General features: G+C 44.9%; 1 protein-coding gene across 1 annotated transcript in view; it reads left to right on the top strand.

The window, feature by feature from the left end:
- The window catches only part of LOC145394685 (uncharacterized), a 45,894-nt gene extending 18,908 nt beyond the window's left edge, over nt 1-26,986 (top strand). Inside the window, exons 5-6 of the mRNA XM_080268460.1 lie at nt 13,224-13,403; nt 25,336-26,986. Coding sequence (XP_080124586.1) covers nt 13,224-13,403; nt 25,336-26,745 — 1,590 coding nt within the window. The 3' untranslated portion in view covers nt 26,746-26,986. The remainder of the gene's footprint in view (nt 1-13,223; nt 13,404-25,335) is intronic.
- The last annotated feature ends 293 nt before the right edge of the window (nt 26,987-27,279 follow it).

Genomic DNA, 27,279 nt, shown 5'->3' with positions numbered 1-27,279 from the left:
CTCACACGAGGATTAAACTCCACTGCACGTTTTAAAACATTAACAGACCTTGGGGAAGTTTTCATAGGCCTACCAGACCTCGGTTTCTTTGTGGGAACTTCACCACTGTTTTCCTCCCGAAACCGCGCACACCAACGACGCACTGTCGATCGTGCCACACCAACCAATTCACTAATTTCCTTTGTCTGGTGGCCTGCCTCCTTTAGAGCAATGATCTGGGATATGATTTCACTCGATAGTTCACGGGTAGGTGCCATAATAAAGTTTTAAAGGCCAAAACACTGCGGGACACTCGGTAAAAATGGCGCAATTTGAGAGGGACACTCGGCGGAGTTCCTCTCTCTCAGGCAGCCCGTGGGCGACTGAGGCGGGAACCAACCAGCGTGTCGGAAGGCCTCAGGCTACCGTGACGTCATGCTCGGAGCTCAAACTTGTGGCTCAATTCTTACCCCCAAAAATGGGTGATTCTTTTTGGGCCATAAGTATTGCGCGCCCGGCGGACAACGCTGAATACTTCTGACGAGTACTGTATATATATATATATATATATATATATATATATATATATATACACATTTTTTCCTCGTCCTTCTACCTACAGGTGACTTTACACTCCCTCTTCTGCCTTTCTTTTCATCATTCTTTCCTGTTCGTTCTGCCTGTGGGTGACTCGACACCGAGTGACAAGCCAAATGGCTTGCTGTACACCGGGAAACCATTTACTACAGTGGGTGGTAACCATATAACCAAATTATGGCGCCTGGTGGTTTAGTGGGTAATTAAGGCTCTCCAATCAGATTGAGCCGGTGAAGCTTTATATCCAAGGGGTGGTTGGGGGGTTTATTGCTTATGTAATGTCACTCAGGGATGAGAGAGGCTGGTCACTCTCATCTTAAACGTCAGGACCAACTTGCCTAGCCCTGGGCTTCTGTGCCCCTCTTGGGGCAACATAGGATTGGATGATGGTTGGATGGATATATCAGAAACATTACTGGAGCCAAGACGAGCCCTGGGACACTCATAGTCACAACTTTCCATTGTGAAACCTTGTCTCTTATGACTTCTTATCTGCCTCTCTGCCAGACAGTCATCCATCCACTTTAATAGTTTCCCATCCACTCCTCCAGAGGTCTTCAACTTCCACAGCAATGTCTTATAGGGCACCCTGTCAAGTGCTTTCTCGAGGTCTAGGTAGACGCAGTCTGGCCACCCATCTCTCTCTTGTACGACATCTGTCACTCTACTATAGAGACTTAGTTGACTCTTAACAGGATCTTCCATTCCTAAAAATGAATTATCTTGGTATTATCACTTCATTTTCTAAGTACCTAATCCATCTTTTTTTGATAATTTTGTCACAAATTTTACAAACAACACTAATAGATACAGGTCTGTAGTTGGGTGGATCTTCCCTATCTCCTTCCTTGAAGACTGGCACAATATTTGCTCTTTTCCAGTCTGTATGTACCTGCCCATTTTCCAGAGAGCTCTTTATGATGACATAAACAGGTTACACTAATTGATCAGCACATTCATTCAGGATCCATCCAGCCATGTTATCCGATCCCATTGCTTGCATCACATCCAAGTCCCTTGTCATGTGCAGCATCTCATTCTTGTAAGTTGTAATTTCTGCCATTCTTGTCATCCAGGTTTCCATTTCAGGTTCATTAAATTCCTCTTCCAGTACTTAAACTGACTGCAGCTTGTTGTTCATTATTTTGCACAAATCTTCTCTTTCATAACTCTCATCTCTGTCGCACAGTCTTGCTATACTGACCTTAACTTTCATTTTACCATTTACAAACCTATAAATAGCGTAGGTTTCTTTTTGCATTTTGTGTTTGTGTGTGTGTGTGTGTGTGTGTGTGTGTGTGTGTGTGTGTGTGTGTGTGTGTGTGTGTGTGTGTGTGTTTGTTTGTTTGTTTGATTGTTCTGCTGATCGGTATTTCCTGCATGTCCATTCTTTTACCAAACAAAATTTGTTAAATGAACATAATGTTTGGCCAGCTCAAGGTGTTCATTAAAACCAAAATTCATTAAAAGAGGGTTTGGTATATCGAGGGTTTACTGTGTACAGATAGATACGTATTGTAGACAGTTAGATAGATAGCTACATATATTTATAAACAAAGTCCCAGTTATGTGTCAGGGATATGTTGTATTTACCACCTTTTTCTATACAGCTGGTTCTGTAAATTATAGGAAATTGGTAAATCAGGTTTATAGGTTGCATTGAAACTTGATTCAACTTTTTTTAAATTTATTATTATTATTTGCTGAGGACTAAGCAGAAACAATTAAAAAAAAAATATATATATATATATGGAGCCTCTGTGGTACAGTGGTAGAGTGTGCGTTTCGTACATGGGTGAACTTGGGTTCGCGCCCCGCCAGGGTAATAAACTTTGGGAGTGTTCACCCGGCCACGTACTGCATTGGCGGACACAAGGGGTGCTGTGGTTGAACCAGTGTCTCTTACTATAAAGAATGCTTGCACCCAGTCTGCTTGTGCAGGCCGATTATACTTGGTTCACAGACTACACACACATCCAAAGCCACTCCAACACAACAATTACACTTACAAGCACTTCTCACCTTACATACAATCTCTACCAGACAGCCTAAGCCACTTGGTAGAAATACATTGGCTGTATCGTCCCGACTTTGGTCGGGATAGGCCGGTCCCGCAGTGGATACTCAAACGGCTGATGATGATGATGGTGATTATATATATATAATTACCCACTAAACCACCAGGCGCCAAAATTTGGTTATATGGTTACCACCCAGCATGGTAAATGGTTTCCTGGTGCACAGGAAACCATTTGGCTTGTCACTCAGTGTAGAGTCACCCACAGGCTGAAGGAAGTGGAAAGAATGAAGGAAAGAAAGACAGAAGAGGGAGTGTAAAGCCACCTGTAGGCAGGACAAGGAATGAATGAAGGAAAGAAAGACAGAAGAGAATGGAAGGAAAGAAGGATGGAGAGGAAAGGGCAGACACCCGAGAGCAGCACTACATCGAGTGAGATATACAGTATACAGTAAACCCTTCATAAGTCAAACTTTTACACGACAGAATCTTCGGTAAGCTGTACTCAGGCAGAGACCACGTATGTAAGTAGGCTGAGATGTGGAGGTAGGGGGACAAAGGTGGTGCCAGGCGGACATGTGGCCACGAGTCTGCTGCATGCCTGATTTCACTGGCTTTGAAGTCTTAGATTATCTTGAAGTTATGCAAAAAGTCGGTGAGAAGAATATTAATGATGATGTCATCCAGTCGCTTGAAATGAATGCAGATGATCCTTGGTGTCATCACCAAAAAGAAGAAGAAATTACTGAGTCCATGGCAGGGAAGAAGGATGAAGATGATGACAATGAGGAAGAGAACAGTGATGATGGATGCAAGAATCTATACAAATTATCCCAAGTTCATGAAGCAATGGATGTTGTCATATCTTGGCTGGATTATGCTGATGATGCAGAAGCACAAAATTTTCACATGCATGTTAGGGAGTTGCGAAGTTTGGTTATTCATCACCAGTATTCACAGCAGAAGCAGGTGAAGATTCATGACTTTTTTGAGCCAATGCCAAGGTGTCGGCCTATCCCTCCTCCTGATTCCAGCAGTGATTCTGCTTCTACAGCTCTTGAGATAGCCAGCACTTCAAGTAATCTTGGCACAGACACCGAATAGTGTCTTTGTGTGTGTGTTTATGAAAACTGTAATTTGACATATGAAAAAAAATGTGTGCGTGTGACTTAGTGTTACGTGATCATGATTAAAGTTCAGTATTATTATTACTGCAAGTGTTACATTGCTGTCTATTATAGTGATTACAGTTCAGTTTAATTTGTAATGATCATTGAAATAAATACTGTACTGGGTAGTGTTTAGAATATTATGTTAAATTGTGAACTCCACCACCTCCGTCTCCAACACAAGCTGCCGACGGGTCTGTACTACCTCTAATGAAAGATAAATTAGGTGCACTGATTTTTTTGTCTTTCTTTATGCATTTATACACTGTACAGTATATCCTCCTTTACTTTAGTGTTGAAAAGACAAGTAATAAGTATTGTCTTTGCAGTTTGGGGGGTGAAAACCTTGTACAAAGGAAAAGGGGAAAAAGATGTGTGTGGTAATCATAGGGGCATTTGTGTTCTTAGTGTAATAGGAAAAGTGTATGGTAGGATATTTAATGACAGAGTTAGGGAACTAACAGAGGAATTAGTTGGACAAGAACAGGGAGGCTTTAGGAAGGTTGTGTAGATCAGATATTCATTCTTAGATCTGTGGTAATCATAGGGGCATTTGTCTTCTTAGTGTAATAGGAAAAGTGTATGGTAGGATATTTATTGACAGAGTTAGGGAACTAACAGAGGAATTAGTTGGAGAAGAACAGGAAGGCTTTAGGAAGGTTGTGTAGATCAAATACTCATTCTTAGATCTTTAGTGGAAAAGTTTCTAGAGAAGGGGAAGAAGTTGTATGCAGCCATCATGGATTTGGAGAAAGCATATGACGGGGTGGATAGACAAGGATTGTGGAAAATATTAAGAATATATGGAGTAGATGGGAAGTTGTTGAATGCTGTGAAGAGTATGTATGATGGTGCTAAGGTTGCAGTGCAAGTGGATGGTGAACTGAGTGAATTTTTCTCTTTGAAGGTTGGGTTGAAACAGGGATGTGTCATGTCTCCATGGCTGTTCAATCTGTACATGGATGGGGTGATAAAAGAGATGCAAGGTAGGGCAGTGAGAGAGGGTAGTGTTTGGAAACTCCCTGGACTGTTGTTTGCAGATGATACTGTGTTGTTAACCCCTAAAACGCGGCCATGGACAGCCGACCCCCCCCCCGTGTGGCGGAGTTGGATCGTGGTCTGAGTACCTGTAGAAAAATATTACCCAAAAATCAGAGATTAACCCTAGAACATTATACTTGGTATGGTAGATAGTACTTACATTCAGCTTTCTCCAGAGACAGGTGTTGAGCCTTCGTGGACTACCCAAGGACTTGTGGAGACTTGCAAAGAGCTAGAACTCGCCATAATGTCACTTTGAAAGCCTGCGGTAAACTGACGCTAAACAGGGAAAACCGCGCAAAAAAAAGCTAGTGTGACAACTGGGGAAACAAGCGTTTCCTATTAGCATAAACTGCATGTGAGAGGAAAGCGCAGATTGACAGTTCTGAGCAGTCAGCGTGCTGCCATATATCACAGCCAAGCTGGCCGGGCCATGGTGGGGGGGGGGGAAATGCGATACTTGGCAACAACGGAGGTCAGTAGTACAAAGGTCAAGTATGCTAATTGTAGCTAAAGGGTGGCAGTACTGATAGACAATACCAGCTGGAACATGCTTGCTCGCGTTTATTCAAAATTAACTCAAATTGCAAATGCGTCGATCCTCCGTTATGTCCTTTTTGGCAATCGTCGCAAAAGCGACGATCTGCGTTTTAGGGGTTAAGTGAAGACAAAGGGGAGCTGCAAGGCTTGGTGAATGAGTTTGGAAGTGTGTGTAAGAAACAGAATCTAAAGGTGAATGTACGGAAGAGTAAAGTGATGGTCTTTGAGAGTGGTGAAGCCAATGAATGTACAGTGAGGTTGAATGGTGAGGAGATGGAAAATGTGAGAACTTTTAAGTACTTGGGGAGTGTGATGAGTAAGGATGGAGGTTTGGAGGGTGAAGTGCTAGAAAGGGTACAGTAAGGAAGAAAGTTTGCTGGCTCCTTGAAAGCAGTGATAAGAAACAGGGAAATGAGCACTGAAGTGAAAAAGTTACTGCATGACAGTATTGTGATACCAACTCTAACGTATGGAAGTGAAGTTTGGACGTTTTTGGAAGGACACAAGTCAAGAGTGAAAGCAGTGGAAATGAGTTATTTAAGAGGAGCCTGTGGAGTCACATGGAGAGACAGGCTGACGAATGAGGATATAAAGGAGCGTTGTGGTGTGAATGTTGATGTGATGGGAAGCATTAGGAGGAACACACTGAGGGGGTTTGGCCATGTGGAGAGGATGGAGGGTGAGAGACTGACGAGGAGAGTGTATGTGGGTGAGGTGGAGGGGAGGAGAGGGAGGGGGAGGGGAAGGCTGAGGATGAGATGAAGGGATGGAGTGGAGAGGTATATGAGAGAGGGGAGTGTGAGTTGGGAGCAGGGCAGTGAAATGGCAGGGGACAGGGTGACGTGGAGGCAGTTTGTTTGTGGCCACCCTGTATGGGATTAAGGCATCTGGCAAGAGATAGATAGATAGAAATCCCATCTCCAACACAAGCTGCTGACAGGTCTGTACTGCCTCTATGAATGATTTTCTACCAGTTAAAGGTATAGTAAATGCACTGAATTTAACTTATTTATTTATATATGCTTCTTTAATTTAGTGTTGAAAAGACAAGTAATAGGTACTGTCTTAGCAATTGTTGGGGGTGAAAATTTGGTAAGATGGAAAATTTGGTAATTCGAATGAGGGTAGATCCCCATATAGTTCGACTTGTGAAAGGCTTACTGTATATATACAGTATATACAGTAATCCCTCTAATGTCCAAACGCCCAATATCCGAACATCCTCACTAACCAGACATAATCATTCCAGGATCCATTATTCCCAAAATGGTCCAAAAACCACAAAAAAAAATGGGGGGGGGGGAGATTTTTTACTGCCCATAGTTTGAACTTGGTGTGCGGGGCACAGGACAGCTTTGTTGTGGTGCGTCATTCCTCCGATGTCCGCCAGAGCGCCCCTGCATCCTCCCCACTTTCCGTCTGTCTCTCGTTGCGAGTGAACACTCGTCGTCATGGCTGCCCACGTGCTCGCTTTTGTGGTGGTGCCTTACCTGCTGCAGGCACTCCTGCTGCTGTCGTGCCTCTCCTTCGTGTGTGTGATGATGGCCCCGCCGCCTGAGAAGAGGAAGAGAGTGGTGTTGACTCTGGAGAAGAAACGGGAGATATTGGAGAAAGTTGATGCGGGGTGGTCTTCTTCCTGCATCCTCCGCAAGTTCAACCTGGCCCGATTTACTTTGTTTGATATTAAGAGATCCCGAGACAAACTCATGCAGTACATGGCTGACTTCTCATCGAGAAGCAAACGCAACGTGGAGAGGAAGGTGATAATTACTCCCAAGTTTGCTGAAGTCGACCGTTCCACGTTGATTTGGTATCGACAGCAACGTGCTGCTGGTGTGATGGTACGTGGTACGGAGCTGAAGGCTGCTGCTGAGAAGTTCACCAGGCTTCACGACGCCCTAAACCTCAAGGCATCCAAGGGTTGGCTCTTCGCGTTTAAGTTATGGCATGGCCTTACCAACCGTAAGGCTCATGGCGAAGCTTTGGACACTAACGAGGGTGGAGTTCACGAGTTTCGGCACAAGGTGAAGGGCTTGATCAACAGGGAGGGCCTCACTCTCGGTCAAGTCTACAACGCTGACAAAACTGGTTTATTCTATCGCTCTTTGCCAACGAACACTCTAACCGAGGAGACGAAGAAGCGTGTACCTGGCTGCAAGCTCTCCAAGGAACGGATATCTGCTTTGTGTTGTGCCAATGCTAACGGCATGCACCGGCTTAAGCCTGTTATTGTTGGCCGCACAAAGCAGCCTTGGTGTCTTCGTAGGGTGATGGACGTCCTTCCTGTCGTCTGGTACCATTCTTTGAAGGCATGGTTTACAGCCCAGATCTTCAAAGACTGGTTCCACTGCCATTTCATCAAGGAGGTCATCAATTATCAGACAGAGAAACTGGAAATCCCACGCGACCAGGTAAAGGCCCTCTTTCTCCTCGACAATGCACCTGCCCATCCGTGCGACAAGGACTTGGTGGCTGAGAATGGCCGCATTAGGTGCATGTTTCTGCCACCTAATACGACTGCTCTCATCCAACCAATGGACCAAGGAGTGATCGTGGCAACGAAGAGGCTGTACCGAAGGAAGTTCCTGGACAAGGTGATGGTTGTTCTCAAGGACGAGGACGAGCGCAGGGAGGGACAGGACACGTGAGGCCAGCGGACTTTGGAAAACCTTCGCCGCTACAACATCAAGTCTGAAATCTACAACTGGGCCAGTGCATGGAAGGAAATCCCTGTCAAGACTCTAGAAAATGGTTGGTCTCGTCTGCTTCTCAGAATGGATGTGGAGTACTATTTCCTAGGTTTTGACGTGGATGACTTCCATGCAGGCGACGATGTTGATGTGGACGACGTGCATGAGTGGTTGGATGACGACGAGGGCAATCCTGGGTATCAGACCCTGTCTGATATCGAGATCGCATCTTCAGTTGCAGGTGTCAGTACTCAGCTTGAAGATTCCGACGAGGACGGTGATGATGATGTGGACTCCTCTCAGCATGACACAACTCCAGCCATCCCCAAGCAGAGCGCACTCCGGGAGCACCTAGAGTTCGTTCTGGACTACCTGGAACACCCAGACTGCGACAGGGAGATGGGGCCCTTGGGACTTGTGGAGGAAGTGCATGCTTTCAGGTAGCGCATCATTAATCGTCAGAATCGTCATTCCTTGCGTCAGTCAACGATTGACAGTTTTTTCAGGCCCGTGACCCCCGCTGTGCCCAGCCCTGGCTCCACTCTGTTGCCTCCCCAAGACAGGCTCTCATGCTCCAAGCCACAGCCCAGCACATCAGCCATGGTGGAGTCACCGCTCGACGTGAGTTTGCGTCTGTCTTCAGAGTCGTCTGCAGTGGGTAAGCCATCACCACGACCCAGCGACGCACCCCTTGGTCACCTGCCAGCGATACTCTCAGACTCTGACAGTGAATAGACGCCAAGAACTTTTCCACTAGACCACACAGGAATTTACAGTGTTGTGCAGTGAAAAAAACAGTGCATTGTGTTAAGGATTTACAGTTGTGAGTGAAAAGACAAACAATTTTTGGACTAAATTTAACGTAAATTGACTTGTGTGTTTTTGCTTTAGAAAATGGTTATAAGAGTGGAAAGACTTAAAGTGCAGAGTGCAACACTTATTAAGTTACAGTGGAGCATAAGTTAGACAAGAGTGCGCACTGTGAAGAGAATGGACTTCTGAGTGCGAATGACTAAGTTCAGTGCAAGACTTCATGAACAGTGTACTGCAAGTGCATCAGGAAATCCTTCTTACTGTCAGAATCTGAGAGGAGGCGGTTATTCATTGAGATGGCCATGGACTTGCTGTAAGTAAGCAGAATGTTTCATACTGTACTGTACTGTATTTTCCATACTATACTTACCTCAAACACCTCATTTCACTCTTTTATGTCCCTTATTGGTGTGAATATGATGTGTCTTAGGTGCTATGCATGTGCAGTAGGGAGGTGTTTTTCTGAGTTAGGCTAGGTTAGCGTCCATAACTACCAGTCCAGGAGCCAGGGACTTGTAAGTACCCAGAATGTCGAATATTGTATGAACCTACCTCAAAAACCTCATTTTATGCTTCTTTTGGCCATGTGGAGAGGATGGAGGGTGAAAGACTGACGAAGAGAGTGTATGTGAGTGAGGTGGAGGGGGGAAGAGGGAGGAGGAGGCCGAGGATGAGATGGAGGGATGGGGTGGAGAGGTATATGAGAGAGGGGGGTGTGAGTTGGGAGCAGGGCAGTGAAATGGCGGGGGACAGGGCGACTTGGAGGCGATTTGTTTGTGGCCACCCCAAACGGGATTGAGGTGTCTGGCAATAGATAGATAGATAGATAGATGCTTCTTTTGCATTTATTTTAGTCTTTTATGTCCCTTACTGGTGTGATTTGGGTCCAGAGGGAGTTGTATAAGTGTTTTTCAGAGTTAGGGTCCATAAGTACAATTCCAGAAGCTGGGGCCCAATATCCAGACAGGACTACTATCTGGACCTACCTATAGCTCTATTACGTTGGATATTGGAGGGATTACTGTATGTGTATATATATACAGTAGAACCTCTTTGGTCCGGACCCCGTTAATCTGGATTTCTGTTAATTCGGACAAAATTTAAAAATAATAAACTCCAAAAATATGTTGAAAATAATTCTAAAGTCATTTTCAGTATCGGTGCGGAAAGCGATCGTCACTTGTTTAGTCTAAGATCATGCTAGGTCGTAACATGGGCGCCTGTTTAAACACATACTAGCATTCATTCCATCATCTAGTTCACCGACCATTTATATTTTTACGCTGTATTTCAAAAGTTATTCCTCCTTACCATGCCCCCTAATGCAAGTGTAGCTTCTGCAATGAATAAAGGTGTTAAAAGGAAGCATGTAACACTAAGTATTGCAGGTAAAGTGAAAATACTGGATAAACTAGAGGCTGGTGTTCCTGAAGGAAAACTCATGAATGAGATTACCCTGATGGTCCGGACAATCTGCTAATTCAGACAACCCTTCCCCCCTATAGTCCGAACTAGAGAGGTTCTACTGTATATATATATATATATATATATATATATATATATATATAATAAGGAATTATATAATAATATCTATCTATCTATCTATAGCCCGACGCCCTAATCCCGCAAAGGGTGACCGCAGACAAAACGCCTCCAAGTCACTCTGTCACCCACCATTTGACTCCCCTCCCCCAACTCACCCCCCCCTCCCTCATATACCTCTCAACTCCATCCCTCCACCTCATCCTCGGTCTACCCCTCCCTCTCCCTCCCTCCACCTCACCCACATACACCCTCTTAGTCAGTCTCTCACTCCCCATCCTCTCCACATGTCCAAACCACCTCAGTGTATTTCTCCTAATCTTTTCAACCACATCCACATCTACCCCACAACGTTCCTTCACTTCTTCATTCGTCAACCTGTCCCTCCATGTCACTCCACATGCTCCTCTCAAGTAACTCATTTCCACTGCTCTCACTCTTGATTTGTTCCCTTCTTGCAAGGTCCACGCCTCGCTTCCATACGTCAGGGTAGGGATCACAATACCATCATGCAGTGACTTCTTAACTTCCATACTCACCTCCCTATTTCTCATCACTGCCTTCAGCGTGCCAACAACCTTCCTTCCCTGCTGTACCCTTTCACGTACTTCATCCCCCAAAGTTCCATCCTTACTCATCACACTACCCAAGTACTTGAATGCACTCACATTCTCCATATCCTCACCATCCAACCTCACTGCACACTCTGTGACTTCATTCCTCTCAAACACCATAACTTTACTTTTGTTTACATTAACTTTCAGCTTCCTCCTCCTACACACTGCCCCAAATTCATTCACCAAACCTTGCAACTCCCATTCATCTTCACTCAACAATACTGTATCATCAGCAAACAGCAACACCGGAAGCTTCCAAATCTCACCCTCATTCATTAGGGCCACCCCCACATCCACTGCCCTACCTTGTACCTCCTTTACGACCCCATCCATATATATATTAAACAGCCATGGAGACATTACACAACCCTGTTTCAGTCCCACGTTGAGATCAAAGAACTCACTCAGCTCACCATCCACTCGCACCGTAGCCCTAGCTCCCTCGTACATACTCTTCACAGCACTCAACAATTTCCCCTCCACTCCATATATTCTTAATACCTTCCACATACCTCTCCTATCTATTCTGTCATAAGCTTTCTCCAAGTCCATGAAGGCAGCGTACACTTTCCTTCCCTTCTCTAGATACTTCTCCACTAAACATCTTAGAACAAATATCTGATCTACACACCCTTTTCCCTTCCTAAATCCCCCTTGTTCTTCTCCAACTAGCTCCTCTGTCATATGCCTAACCTATCAATGAGTATTCTACCATATATTTTACCAGTCACACTAAGAAGGCAAATACCCCTATGGTTACCACATACTTCTCTCTCCCCTTTTCCTTTGTACAGAGGAACAATTATACCTGATTTCCAGTCCTCTGGAACCCTTCCCTCTTTCCAAGCCAATCTACACAACTTCCATATCCACTCCACAACAATCTCACCCCCATACCTAAGCATTTCACCACACACTCCATCAATTCCTGGGGCCTTTCCCAGCTTAATCTTCTTCATCGCTTCCACTACTTCCGACCTACTGATCTCTTCCTCCCTCCTCTCATCTCTTCTTCTCCCAGCCATTCCCCAACCACTTATACTCACACTGCTCTCACTCTCTGCATTCAACAAATCCTCAAAGTGCTCCTTCCAGCTCCTCAATTTCTCTCTCTTCTCCACCAACAATCTATTATTCCTATCTTTCACTCCCCTACTATTTCCCCTTTCACACTGCCTTACTTTCTTTACCTCCTTCCAAAACAATTTCTTACTCTCCCTCCATTTCACACTCAGATTCCTCCCAAACTTTTCATCCACTTTCTTCTTACTCTCCTTCACCAGTCTCTTAACCTCCCTTCTCCTGCTCACATATACCTCTCTCTTCTCTCTCTCATCTTCTCCCCTACCTCTACTCGCCAACCATTCACCATATGCCTTCTTCTTTTGTTCCACAGCTCGTTTCACCTCATCATTCCACCATGCTGTCCCATGCACACCCTTGCATCTCCTCCTCACTCCACAAACCGCCTCACACGCTGCGCTTATCTCTTCCGTGAATATCTTACATATGTCTTCCACCCCTTCCATCTGCTCTAGCTCATACCTTCCCAATCTTTCTTCCACTATGCTCTTATACTCTGTCCTCTTCTCACTATCTTGCAATTTCTCCACTCTTCTCACAGGAGCTGCTTCCTCCTGTCTTCCCCTTCGCCTCCTCAACCACTTTCTTTGCAGCTCTACCTTGGCCATCACTAAGTGATGGTCCGAGACTCCATTCCCCCACCCTTTCCACACCCTTGCATCCAACACTTGTCTTCTCATTCGCTCATCCACACACACGTAGTCTATCATTGCCTTTCGTTCAACAAGTTCACCATCCATCCTCCTCATTACTCTCCATGTATACCGGTGGATCATCTTATGACGAAAGTAGGTGTTGGCTATTGCCAACCCCTTACCAGCACAGATGTCCACCAAAGCACTACCATTCCCATCTACTTCCGCTGGCACACCTCACTGACCAACCACTCCATCCACTCGTACATTCCCGACTTTGCCATTCATGTCTCCAATCAACAGCACTCTCTCGCTCCTCTCAAACTTGTCCATACATGCTTGTACTCTCGCCCAAAACTCATCTTTCACTCTTGCCACTCAATAACAAGGATGAATTATATATTCCAGTGTACAGTACAAGTTGTATGGTGAAGTTGCAGTATTTTGGAACATATCTTTTATTATAAATTGAATGGGCTAATTTTCTCCCTCTTCCACAGATTCCCTGTAAGCATGTGTTCTGCCTTTGGTGTGCAAAGAGCGAGGATCGTGTGTGTGCACGTTGCGGTGAGCGTGTAGCACGTGTTGAGCAGACTGGGCTGGGAACTGTTTTCATGTGCAACTATACGATCAACAAGGCTGTCTGCAAGCGTACATACCTCTCACAGCGCGACTTACAGGTGTGTGTGAGTGAGAGTCAGAGAGGATGCCTTCATGTAGTGGCACCAATATAGCTAGACAGAGGAGAGCAGCTCTGTTGATCAGATTTGTGATCATCCCTCAACCCTGTCCTCATCTCCTGGATGGGGGTATGGTGTATTATAGGAGAAGGATAGCTTTGGCCTGCAACCCTGTGAGTTTTTATCCACAAGAGCCTGGAACCACAATGCACAAACACTTAACTCCTTTTTACCACACCACTTCCCTTCTCATCTACACTACTCTGTTGTATAGGGACATGTATGTTTCCTCCCTGTTGCTACCTGAAGAGGGCTAATTTGGGCCAGAACTGTTGTATCCCCTATTAAATATATATTATGATTAATACAGAAAGTTCTTGTTATATGTTCATCATCATCATACTATCTGGACCTTCTTTCCCACCCTAGGGCAGGGTGAGGAGTAACAGCATCCAGACAGCCCAAGTTTGTCCACTCCAATAGGCCATGCGTCCATTCACTCATCATTCAAGCCCCCAGAATCCTGGCTCTATCTGATACGCCAAAAACATTCACCACATGCTGTAGCTTCACATAAACATATCCAATAGAATCAGTCTGAGCGTTGTCATGTTAAAAAGGGGTGCCAAATCCCAGATCATGCGCTTCTTCTCACAACATTCATCCAGCCAGCTCAATCTCTTGTCAGTCTCCTAGCCTCACCGACTTCCATACCTCTCTTTGTTACACATTCACCATATCCCTCCACCCTCTCTCTGGCCTACCTTGCCTCCTCCCTCCTTCAGATTGGCTCAGATATACCTTTTTCACCACTCTATTGTTATCCTTTCTCTCCACATGACGATACCATCTCAGTATAATCTCCCTGAGTCTAATGTCCACAGACTTCCTCACCCTGCATCTTTCATGAATCAAATTACAGTAAAAGCTCGATTAACTGGAATGCATGGGGATTCTTCCATTCCGGAAATGGAATTTTCTGGATAATTGACTGTTACTCTTAGAAATTTTCTGGGAGGTCAAACAAATGAAATAGTACCAAACTTGGGACTTTATTTCATCTATCTGTCTATCTATCTATCTATAGCCCGACACCCTAATCCCACAAAGGGTGGCCGCAGACAAAACGCCTCCAAGTCGCTCTGTCACCCACCATTTGACTACCCTCCCCCCAACTCACCCCCCCCTCCCTCATATACCTCTCAACTCCATCCCTCCACCTCATCTTCAGTCTACCCCTCCCTCTCCCTCCCTCCACCTCACTTACATACACCCTTTTAGTCAGTCTTTCATTCTCCATTCTCTCCACATGTCCAAACCACCTCAGTGTATTTCTCCTAATCTTGTCAACTACATCCACATCTACCCCACAACGTTCCTTCACTTCTTCATTCGTCAACCTGTTCCTCAACGTCACTCCACATGCTCCTCTCAAGTAACTCATTTCCACTGCTCTCACTCTTGGCTTGTTCCCCTCTTGCAAGGTCCACGCCTCGCTTCCATATGTCAGGGTAGGAATCACAATACTATCATGCAGTGACTTCTTAACTTCCATACTCACCTCCCTGTTTCTCATCACTGCTTTCAGTGTACCAACAACCTTCCTTCCCTGCTGTACCCTTTCATGCACTTCATCCCCCAAAGTTCCAACCCTACTCATCACACTACCCAAGTACTTGAATGCACTCACATTCTCCATATCCTCACCATCAACCTCACTGCACACTGTGTGACTTCATTCCTCTCAAACACCATAACTTTACTTTAGTTTACATTAACTTTCAGATTCCTCCTCCTACACACTGTCCCAAATTCATTCACCAAACCTTGCAACTCCCATTCATCTTCACTCAACAATACTGTATCATCAGCAAACAGCAACACCGGAAGATTCCAAATCTCACCCTCATTCATTAGGGCCAGCCCCACATCCACTGCCCCACATCCACTGCCCCACATCCACTGCCCTACCTTGCACCTCCTTTACAACCCCATCCATGTATATATTAAACAGCCATGGAGACATCACACAACCCTGTTTCAGTCCCACATTGAGATCAAAGAACTCACTCAGCTCACCATCCACTCGCACCGTAGCCCTAGCTCCCACGTACATACTCTTCACAGCACTCAACAACTTCCCCTCCACTTCATATATTCTTAATACCGTCCACATACCTTGCCTATCTATTCTGTCATAATCTTTCTCCAAGTCCATGAAGGCAGCATACACTTTGTTCCCTTCTCTAGATACTTCTCCACTTTATTTCATAAAGTACATTATTCAATATTAGATACAGTACAAGTAAGGTACAGTACAGGTACACTCACGCTCACTAATATCTGCCCAGGGGTGCCCCCTTCCTACCTCAGAATACCCAGGGAAGAGGGGAGGGGGGAACAAAACGAGCTCCACCCGCCACTGCCCCAGCTCCCAACCATCCCCCATACCCCTGCCCAACCCCCCACCACACCTGTCATTCTTAACTAGCAGTTACATCTCAAGCTGATTTCATGCTTAACACTCTTGGATATGTTAAAAGAATATAACTATCAACATGTTTCAGCAAGATTTTAATGCATTATGACGTTGACAGTAAAACAAAAACCTCAACAACGGCCACCTCAAGCCTCCTGTGTTGGGTGCACTGCTTTGCACACACACACACACACACACACACACACACACACACACACACACACACACACACACACACACACACACACACACACACACACACACACACACACACACACACACACACACACACACACACACACACACACACACACACACACACACACACACACACACACACACACACACACACACAATGCACGAGGCCTGGGATGGCCGTTGTTGATGTTTTTGTTTTATTGTCAACATTATAATGCATTAATTTCTTGCTGTAGCATGTTCATAGTCATATTATATACTTTTTACATATCCTACTGTTTTATATTTGTGTATTAGTAACGTGACTATGAGTGTAAGGTATGAGGTTAGCTTGAGATGTAACTGCCAGTTAAGAATGACGAGTGGGGGGCTGGGAGGGGTAGGGGTATGGGGGAGGATTGGGAGCTGGGGTAGGGGCGGGTGGAGCTCGTTTTGTCCCCCCCTCCCGTCTTCCCTGGGTATATGGGGGTACGAAGGGGGCACCCCTGAGCAGAAATTAGTGATCGTGAGTGTACACTAAAATACACACAAATAGACCGGCACCCGGAATATTTTCGACCCCATGCCGGATCGACTTTGTGTTCTGGTTATACGGCTGTACCAATGCATCAGATGCCAGTTAATCGAGCTTTTACTGTATTTCGTATCCTACCCACTCTCTGTACTCCACATGCATTCCTCAGCAATCCCATCTCCACCGCTTTCACTCCTGACTTTTCATTTTCATGCCACACCATAGTCTTACATCCATATGTTAAAGTTGGCACTAACTCTCCTTTATGTAAGCTTTGCGCAGTTGCAACAATGAAGCTTCTGTTTCTTATCAAGGCCTTTATAGCACCAGCTACTGTGTCACTCTGCTTTCCACTTCTTTTGCATATTTTCCTCCCTTCTTCTATCACTGTACCCAGGTACAGTATTTGAACTCTCTCACCAATTCCAGTCTCTCTCCATTCACTGTAACATCACACTGGGAGTTACCTTCTGTCTTGATTACCATCACTTTACTCTTTTCTTCATTTACTCTCAAGGCACGACACTCACAGACATCAACACACTGCACTAGTGTGCCAAGCTCTTGTCCAGTGTTTCCAAGTAGCAATGCGTCATCAGCATTCAACCAATTTGAGATATTCCATCTACCACCATTCATTACCAACTCCATCCCTCTCTCCATTACACGTGCTTTTACTTCTCTCATTGCCCCATCCATGTCCCATGGGGACATCACACAACCTTGTCGTACGCCCACATTTATTGTGAACCATTCACTTAGATGCCTCACTACCATCATAAAAACTCATGACAGCACCTAGCAGCTTACCATCTACATAGTACATGCGCAAATCTTTCCACAGTTGTTCTCTGTCTTCTTTGTCGTATGCCTTTTCCAGATCCATAAATGCCATAAACACCTTATAGTCCTTTTCACAAGCCTTCTCCACTATCTCTCTCGCTGCAAATATTTGATCCACACATCCTCTGCCACTCTTAAAGCCACTCTCTTCATCACTCACTAGGACTTCTGATATCTCTCTTGCTTTCAGTGTGATAATTCTTCCATATACCCTTCCTACAACATTGAATAGACTTATGCCACGATAATTCTTGCACTCACTTCGCTCACCTTTTATTTTTGTACAGGGGTACGGTCACAACCCTTTTCCACTCTGCTGGCACAGTTTCACTCATCCATGCCTTCTTATGTATCTCGAACAAGCACTTCTTTATGCTTTCTCCACTACATTTAATTATCTCTGCATACACCTCATCAACCGCAGCTGCTTTCCCATTTTTCAGCTGCTTCACAGTGTTCTTCACCTGTTTGAGTGTCACATTTCCTGACACTGCATTCCTTCTCTGCACACCCCCAAAACTAATCATGTTTATAGTTTCTCTGCTCTCTCCATTCCCATTCATCGGGCTTTCAAAATATTCTATCCATCTGGTTCTTCCCCATGGGCTACAACTTACATCCTTCACACTTTCACATTTCTTTCCACTGTCACTTCTACATTTCTCTGTCCTCTTTCCAGAATAGCTTCCCATTTTCAGAGTACTGTAATTTGCATTCATTTTTCTTCCTAGATCATCATTTACCTCCTGCTTTTTCCTCTTCATTAATCTTGTTTTTCTTGTTTTAAGTATATTCAGTATTTCAATTGAACCTCAGTTCTGTAACCACTCTAGCCACTTCTTCTCTTTTCCTCCATTGCTCTCTTACCCTCTTCATCCCACCATGCCATACCTTTCTTCTTGGTTGTTACTCTTGCCATACCACACACCACTTTAGCATTGCAAACTAAGAAATCTCTAAATGCATTCCACAGACTGTCCAGATCCATTTCATTCCAATTCATTGATTCCAGCACTGCCCCTACTTTGGTCCTGTATTCTTCTGCCATTTCTTTGAGCCTCAGCTTATCGACTTTCGGTCTTTCTCCCTGACTGCTCATCTCTCTCCTGGTCCACCTCACTCCTCTCAGCTTGCTCTTGCATACCACAATCATATGATCTGGCAGACCTCCACATCATCCTCTCACGGTCCTCGTATCAGCAACCATTCCCAGCATCGACCTCTCTACCAGCATGTAATCAATCAGGCTCCTTCCAACGCGATCCCAGTTCTGTCTATACCATGCATATTTATTTGCTTCTTCGTGTTTGAAATAAGAGTTACAAATGCACAACCTCCTCTACTGACACATATCCTTCAGTTACCGGTACTTCCCATTATCATTTCACCTGGTACTCCATTGCAACCCATTATGTCATCCTCAGGATCGGTGTCTACTCTTCCATTCATATTGCCCATTGTGACCACTTCAGAGCTCCTAGGCAATTCTCTTGCTGCTTCATCCAGCTCATCCCAAAACCTGTTAAATGTTACCATAATTTTTTCCCCATAACTCCATTAAAAAAAAAAAAAAAAAAAAAAAAGCCTAATAAAGCTCCAGTGCTGCGTATAGAGTTCCCTCAACTTGGAGTGTATATCACTCGTATTTTTTTTTTTTTTTAAATAACAGAACAGAGGAAGGAAAAACAAATGAGTAAAAAAAAATAATCCATACACCAGACTACTGGTGTCCTCCATTCATAAAATATCTGTAACAGTTGGACTTGAACTGCTGTAGGTTGAAGCTTGGAGGGAAACAACTCTGGGGAAGTGAGTTCCAGAGAGATGCAGTTCGGGGAATGAAAGAATTCTGATGGGCAGAAGTTCTGCAATATGGCTGGGTGACGTTCCAGTCATGAGCGCTGCCAGATGCCTGTGTAGCACAAGGGAAGGCGTGTAGAGTTGGCACGATGGACGCAACATCATCTGAGCATTTGCCATGAAAATACCTGTAAAATAATGTAAGGGAGGCAACATTCCTTCTTACTTGTAGGGGAGGTAGTTTATTTATAATAGCAGGGTTATAAATAATTCCAGCAGCTTTGTTCTGAATTTTATCTAGTTGTTTTAATGCAACCTTTCCACATCCACTCCACAAGGGTGAGCAATATTCAACTCAGAGTGCACATGGCTCTTATTAATTATAGCTAACTGCTCGTCAGTGAAGAAGTTACCAACTCTGTACAATAATCCAAGTTTCTTTGAGGTGGTTTTAGCAAGTTGATATGACATGAAAGGTCCAGCTGAGGGCATTGTTGAGACACCGAGAATTTCAATACTTTTCGAGATGGGAATATTAGTAACTTGTGACTACTAATAGGAATATTAGTAACTTGTGATTAGTAATACTTTGTGATATTTAGGAAGACATCACTAGTATATAACAAGGACTTGCAGTACATAATTAATCATTATCATCATCTGGACTTCCTTTCCCACCCTAAGGGCAGGGTGAGGAGTTGTAACATCCAGAGAGCTCAGATTTGCCCAGTCCAATGGTCCACACTTCCATTCACTCACCATTCAAGAACTTGGAATCCTGGCTCAATCTGATATGCCAAAAACATTCACCACGCGCTGTAGCTCCACATGAACATATCTGATAGAGTCAGTCTGGATGCTCACATTAAAAGGGGTTCCAAAGCCTTGATCATTCACTTCTCCTCACATTATTCATCCAGCCAGCTCAATCTCTTGTCTGTCCCCTAGCCTCACCGACTTCCAAACCTCTCTTCCTCACATACTTATCCACCATATCCCTCCATCTTCTCCTTGACCTACCTCTCCTCTTCCCTCCTTGAAATTCAATCAGCTATACCTTTTTCACCACTCTCTTGTTATCCATTCTCTCCACTTGACCATATCATCTCTGGTGTCCACAGACTTCCTTACTCCACATCTTTCATGAACCACATTATTATGTGTCCTATCCACTCTCTGTACTCCACATACAGTTGTGGTCATAAATAATCACCTATCATTCGGTACCCCGTGCCTCAGGCTGCCTCCATTATGCGCGGCAAGTCACAGTGGAGTAAGAGGGTTTGAGAGGGAGGGGCCAGAGAGAGAAGGGAAGGTGGGTGGGGGGACGAGTGATAGTACGAGGGTGGAGTAAGGGAGGGGAGGTAGGGGAGGGAGAATGAAATGCGAAGTGGTTGGTGGTCACATTATTTGTCTATTTTCTTTCATTCAGGGTATGATAAAAGAGTCAATATTCGGTAGATAATGCTGCATTGAAGTTTCGAATACTTGGGTGCTGTTATATCAGATGACGGAGGAAGTGAGAAGGAAATTGTAAGAAGAATTGGTATTACTAAAGGAGCTTTCGGATGAATGAGAAAAATTTTAACTAACATAACTATGGATATGAGGACACAAATAAGAGTGTTGAAATGTTTTGTCTGGTCAACGCTATTATACGGGTGCGAAAGGTGGACAGTAAAGAAAAAAATGAGAGAGAGATTACAAGCAGCTGAGGTATGATTTTTGAGAAAAATGATGCAATTATCATGGATAGAAAAAGTAACAAATGAAGAAATTCCGAGAAGAACAGGAGTGGAAAGAGAAATGATGAAGACTATAAGGAAAAGACAGATGGAAGTTTTGGGACATGTTATAAGAGTAAAAGAACTTGAAAATGACAGTTTACTTGGAAGAATAGAGGGAAGAAGAGCAAAAGGAAGACAACGCTTAAAGTATTTGGATTGTATACGAAGCAATTGACATGAAAGAATCAGCAGTGTGGAGTTAATCAGGATAGCTGAGGATAGAGGAAGATGGATCTCCATGCCTGCTAATGTCACATGACTGGCACTTCGGTAAAAGGTAAAGGTAATGCTGCATTATATCATGTATAGCAGCGTCTGAGTACAAGCTTTAGCTAGGTGGTGATATCAGCTTCTGGCTTGCGAGAGAAATAGACTGACATGATAAATCAAACACCAGTGCAGAACTATCGAGACTATGTGGGCACGGATTGTCAACGCGTGGGAGCTAGAGAACGAGGGGACACAGGCCCGCCTCCTCCAGCACTCCATGGACGAGCGGGAGCTGTTCAGATGAAACCAGCAAACCATCAACAACATTGTTTCCTCGCTGCCGAGAAGACTGGAAGATGTTATTAATAGGCAAGAGGCCACTGAACTACTTACTAAGGCTTTCCTTGTTGCTTTAGCTTTACCAGTGTCAGTAAACATTGACATAGATATATTTTGGGGAGTCTGGGTAGGATTTTGTTTTATTTTCCTTCTAACATTTTATGAGAGATCTGTCTATCTATCTATTGCCAGACGCCTCAATCCCGTTTGGGGTGGCCACAAACAAATCGCCTCCAAGTCGCCCTGTCCCCCGCCATTTCACTCCCCTGCTCCCAACTCACACCCCCCTCTCTCATATACCTCTCCACCCCATCTCTCCATCTCATCCTCGGCCTCCCCCTCCCTCTTTCCCCCTCCACCTCACTCACATACACTCTCTTCGTCAGTCTTTCACCCTCCATCCTCTCCACATGGCCAAACCACCTCAGTGTATTCCTCATAACGCTTCCTATCACATCCACATCAACACCACAACGCTCCTTTATATCCTCATTCGTCAGCCTGTCTCTCCATGTGACTCCACAGGCTCCTCTTAAATAACTCATTTCCACGGCTCACTCTTGACTTGTGTCCTTCCAACAACGTCCAAGCTCCACTTCCGTACGTTAGAGTTGGTATCACAATACTGTCATGTAGTAACTTTTTCACTTCCATGCTCACTTCCCTGTTTCTTATCACTGCTTTCAAAGAACCAGCAACCTTTCTTCCCTGCTGTACCCTTTCAAGCACTTCACCCTCCAAACCTCCATCCTTACTCATCACACTACCCAAGTACTTAAACGTACTCAGATTTTCCAATTCCTCACCATCCAACCTCGCTGTACATTCACTGACTTCACCTCTCTCAAAGACCATCACTTTACTCTTCCCTACATTCACCTTTAGATTCCGTTTCTTACACACTCTCCCAAACTCATCCACCAAGCCTTGCAGCTCCCCTTCGTCTTCACTCAACAACACAGTATCATCTGCAAGCAACAGTACAGGGAGTTTCCAAACACTATCCTCTCTCACCAGGGCCACTCCAACATCCACTACCCTACCTTGTACCTCTTTTATTACCCCATCCATGTACAGATTGAAAAACCATGGAGACATGACACATCCCTGTTTCAACCCAACTTTCAAAGAGAAAAATTCACTTAGTTCACCATCCACACGCACTGCAGCCTTCGCACCATCGTACATACTCTTCACAGCATTCAACAACTTCCCATCTACTCCATATATTCTTAACACTTTCCACAATCCTTGTCTATCCTCCCTGTCATATGCTTTCTCCAAATCCATGAAAGCAGCATACAACTTCTTTCCCTTCTCTAGAAACTTTTCCACTAAAGATCTAAGAATGAATATCTGATCTACACAACCTCTTCCCTTCCTAAAGCCTCCCTGTTCTTCTCCAACTAATTCTTCTGCTCTTTCTCTAACTCTGTCAGTAAGTATCCTACCATACACTTTTCCTATTATACTAAGAAGACAAATGCTCCTATGAATACCACACACTTCTTTTTCCCCTTTTCCTTTGTACAAGGGAATAATTATACCTGACTTCCAATCCTCCGGGACTCTACCTTCCTCCCAGGCCAATCTGCACATCTTCCACATCCATTCTACTACTATCTCTCCCCCATGCTTCAGCATTTCACCACACACTCCATCAATTCCTGGGGCTTTCCCTGATTTAACTTTCTTCATTGCTTCCACAACTTCTATCCTACTGATTTCTTCCTGTCTTCTCACCTCCCTCCTTCTCCCAGCCATTCCCCAGCCACTTATACTCGCATTACTTCCATCCTCCACGTTCAACAATTCCTTAAAGTGTTCTCTCCATCTGCTCACTTTTTCTCCCTTCTCCACTAGTAATCTACCATTTTTATCTTTCACTCCCCTGCTAACTTCACTTCCACCCTGTCTTACTCTTTTCACCTCTTTCCAGAACATTTTCTTACAGTCCCTCTACTTTACACTCAAATTTCTTCCAAATTCCTCATCCACTCTCTTCTTACTCTCTCTATCTACCATTTTTATCTTTCACTCCCCTGCTAACTTCACTTCCACCCTGTCTTACTCTTTTCACCTCTTTCCAGAACATTTTCTTACAGTCCCTCTACTTTACACTCAAATTTCTTCCAAATTCCTCATCCACTCTCTTCTTACTCTCTCTTACTAATCTTTTCACCTCTTTCTTTCTTTCTACATATAACTCTCTCTTCCGCCTCTCAACTTCTTCCACGCCCCTATTTCTCATCCATTCATTGTATGCTTTCTTCTTTTGTGCCACAGCCCGTTTCACCTCTTCAGTCCACCACGCTGTTCCTTGCACCCCCCTCCGTCTTCTCTTCCTTCCACACACCACATCACATTCTGCACATATTTCTTCTGTAAATATATCCACCCATGTGCACTGATATCAAACTTATTTATCTTTTATGCACGATTATCTGTTGGTGATGGTGACTGTATAGAGGGAGTGTATACCGAGAGGATGATCATATTTACTGTGGCCACAGACATATCAGAGGTTGCAGATGATATTTAATTCCAAAATTAATTACATGTTAGGGTAGAGGACATTTCTTAATTAAGCATTACAGAAGTCCAAGCCATCCAGATTCCATTCTGTGTCCAAGATCAAAATATACGGATAAACACAAATATCTGGCTCCGCACTAATATTTGATCTGACACATCAGTATATTTCTCTCACAAGCGAGCCCTTGATATCACCACCAATCTAAAGCTTGTTATCTGACGTCGGTATACACGATGTAATGCAGCAATATCTACGAATATTAACTCCTCTATATCATGTCCTGAATGAAAGAAAATAGACAAATAATATGACCACCACTTGGCATTCATTCTCCCTCCCCTCCCTCACTCCACCTGCACACTTCACTCACCCCCCACCCACCTTCCCTTCTCTTTTTGGCCCCTCCCTCTCAGCCCCTCTTGCTCCGCTGTGACTTGCCGCGCATAAAGGAGGCAGTCTGAGGCACGAGGTACTGAAGGATAGATGATTTTTTAAGACCACGACTGTACATTCCTCAGCAGTCCCATCTCCACTGCTCTCACTCTTGACTTTCCATTTTCATTCCATACCATATTTTCATATCGATATCTTAAAGTTGTTACTAACACTCCTTCATGTAAGCCTCGTGCAGCTGCAACATTGAAGCCTCTGTTTCTTATCAAGGCCTTCATTGCACTAGCTACATTCCTTCCTTGTGTTACTCTACTTTCCACTTTTGCACACTTTCCTCTCTTTTCTATCACTGTACCCAGGTATTTGAACTTTCTCACCAATTCCAGTGTCTCTCCACTCACTATACATAATTATAATGATGTAAATAGCATTTAAGAGAATGTCAAGTTGCAGTATATAAGATAAAAATTACCAGCATTCCCAGAGGAATGTAGGATGGTTTCCAGACAACTGTTCTTGGCTAATTGTCATATTAATGAATATACAAGAACATGGGATCCCAAAATTTGTGTTTGCAGCCGTAACCTGATCATTCACCTCATAAATCCCTTTGAAATACATATTAAAAAAATGAAAAAGGTGGTTGGAGGTATTGACCCAAGGAAGAACTGTAATTTGGTGAAGAAATAAAGGAATGGCACCAAGTTGAATAAGTCTTTGAAAAGAATGAAAGAAATAAGAAATTGTGAATACTATAGGCCTCTACATTATGGTGAGGAGACCTAATGAGAATCAAGTGTTGTTGCTGATAGTGACTGTTGTTGCTTTTGCAGGCACACATAGACCACCGGCACATGAAGATGTCTGGTACTGCTGGGGGCCCCAAGGAAGACCTGAAGGAGGAGCGCCTCAGTCACCGTGACCCACGTGGTGAGGGACGGGACCAGAGGGGGGATCCAAGAGGTGAAGCCCGGCCTGACCCACGGGGCATGAATGATCCGAGGGTTGGCAAAGAGGGTTACGAAGGCCACAGGGACTCGTTTCCTGTACCCCCACAGTTCCCCCGACAGGGTGGAGGAGTGGTTCCAGGGCAGTATGGGGCTGGGGCAAGCCAGGCGGGGCCACACCAGTCCCCTTCCGGGCACCAAGGGGCCTCACACATCTCCATGATCCCTGTCATGACCACCGCCCGCACCAACCTTATAACCGTGCCCATCCAGGACCCCCCTGACCACTCCCCATCTTTCCCCCCCACCCATGGCCCACCCTCTCACCTCCCCACTGCACACTCCTTCACCACCCCACCACCTCCAGCAACCCATTCCCAGCAACCTCACTCTGCTCACTCCCAGCCCCACTCCACTCATTCCCAACCCCATTCAGGCCACCAACAACCTCATCCGGCTCACCCACAGCCCCATTCTGCTCACCCGCAACCCCACTCTGCTCACACTCAGCCTCACTCAACTCACCCTCAACCCCACTCTGCACACTCTCAACCTCATTCTTCGCACTCTCAACCTCATTCTTCTCACTCTCAGCCTCATTCTCAACCTCATCCTGCACACCCTCAGCCTCATTCTGCTCACTCTCAACCCCATTCATCTCACTCTCAACCTCATTCTGGTCACTCGCAGTCCCACTCTGCCCATTCTCAACCTCACTCAGGCCACTCTCATTCCCAACCCCACTCAGCCCACTCCTCTCACTCCCAACCCCACTCTGGCCATTCCCAATCTCACTCCACTCACTCTCAGGGCCACTCCTCTCACTCCCAGCCTCACTCTGGTCACTCACAGGCCCATTCATCCCACTCCCAACCTCATTCCTCCCACTCCCAACCTCACTCACAGTCCAGCACACACCCTCACCCATCACAGCCCTCACAGCAGTATGCCACATCTCTGGCCTCGCTCTCCACGGCGTACACATCCCAGACTGGGCAATATACATACCCTCCCACCCCTTCTGCAGGTCCTCCTCCTAATCCCAATGTTCCCCCACCCCCGTACTCCAATGTTGCCCCTCCCCCAACCACCTTTGCTGGTGGCCGGGCACAGTATGACGGGCAGTACCCGGCCCCACAATGGTCTAATGCACCCCTCCAGACTCCCCAAGCCACACACACTCCACCTTCACACACACCCTCACACCAACCCTCACATACAGCCTCACACACACCTTCGCACTATGCACCCCCACCCTCACCTCAGTCATCACAGTACTATAGGAAGAACTTTTGAAATCTTAAGCTGAGGACTGTGAACTTGACAATACAGTAATTCCTGGTGATCTATGGTCAGTTTGTTTTTGCTCGGTGGACCTGGATCAGACAACGTGGATACCAAATTGTTAACTGTATGAAATTCAGTGAGCCTTTGTTAAGATGTTAGAAATGAATCTCCTTGGTTACTACTCAAATTTATCATCCAAATTGACTACACATGGCCATCAGTTGGGCTAAAAAGGGGTTAGGGATCTTCATCATGTGCAAGCAAACCATCTATAGTGGTTAATATGCCCAGTCCTCACAGTAATACAAAGTGAGCATTTGTAAGTTGAGGACAGTTAAAAGTCGAAAATACAGCAGTTCCTGGTGGTTGAAATGTTCCAGTTGCCTTTGAAATGTAAAGATAGTGAAGCTTGAAAATACAGCAAGTCCGAGTGGTTTGGTGGTTGGAGCTCCCCAGTCCGAGTGACCAGCTTATAAATGGTATGTTTGATCCCCAAGAGTTGACTGGAGGTATTTTTTTGTTGCATTATGTTACCAGGGATGT

Source organism: Coenobita brevimanus, chromosome 28 (genome assembly GCF_032717465.1).
Source record: "Coenobita brevimanus isolate Jiangsu-jjx chromosome 28, ASM3271746v2, whole genome shotgun sequence".
NCBI classification, from domain to species: Eukaryota; Metazoa; Arthropoda; class Malacostraca; order Decapoda; family Coenobitidae; genus Coenobita; species Coenobita brevimanus.
This window is presented reverse-complemented; position numbering and strand designations above follow the sequence as displayed.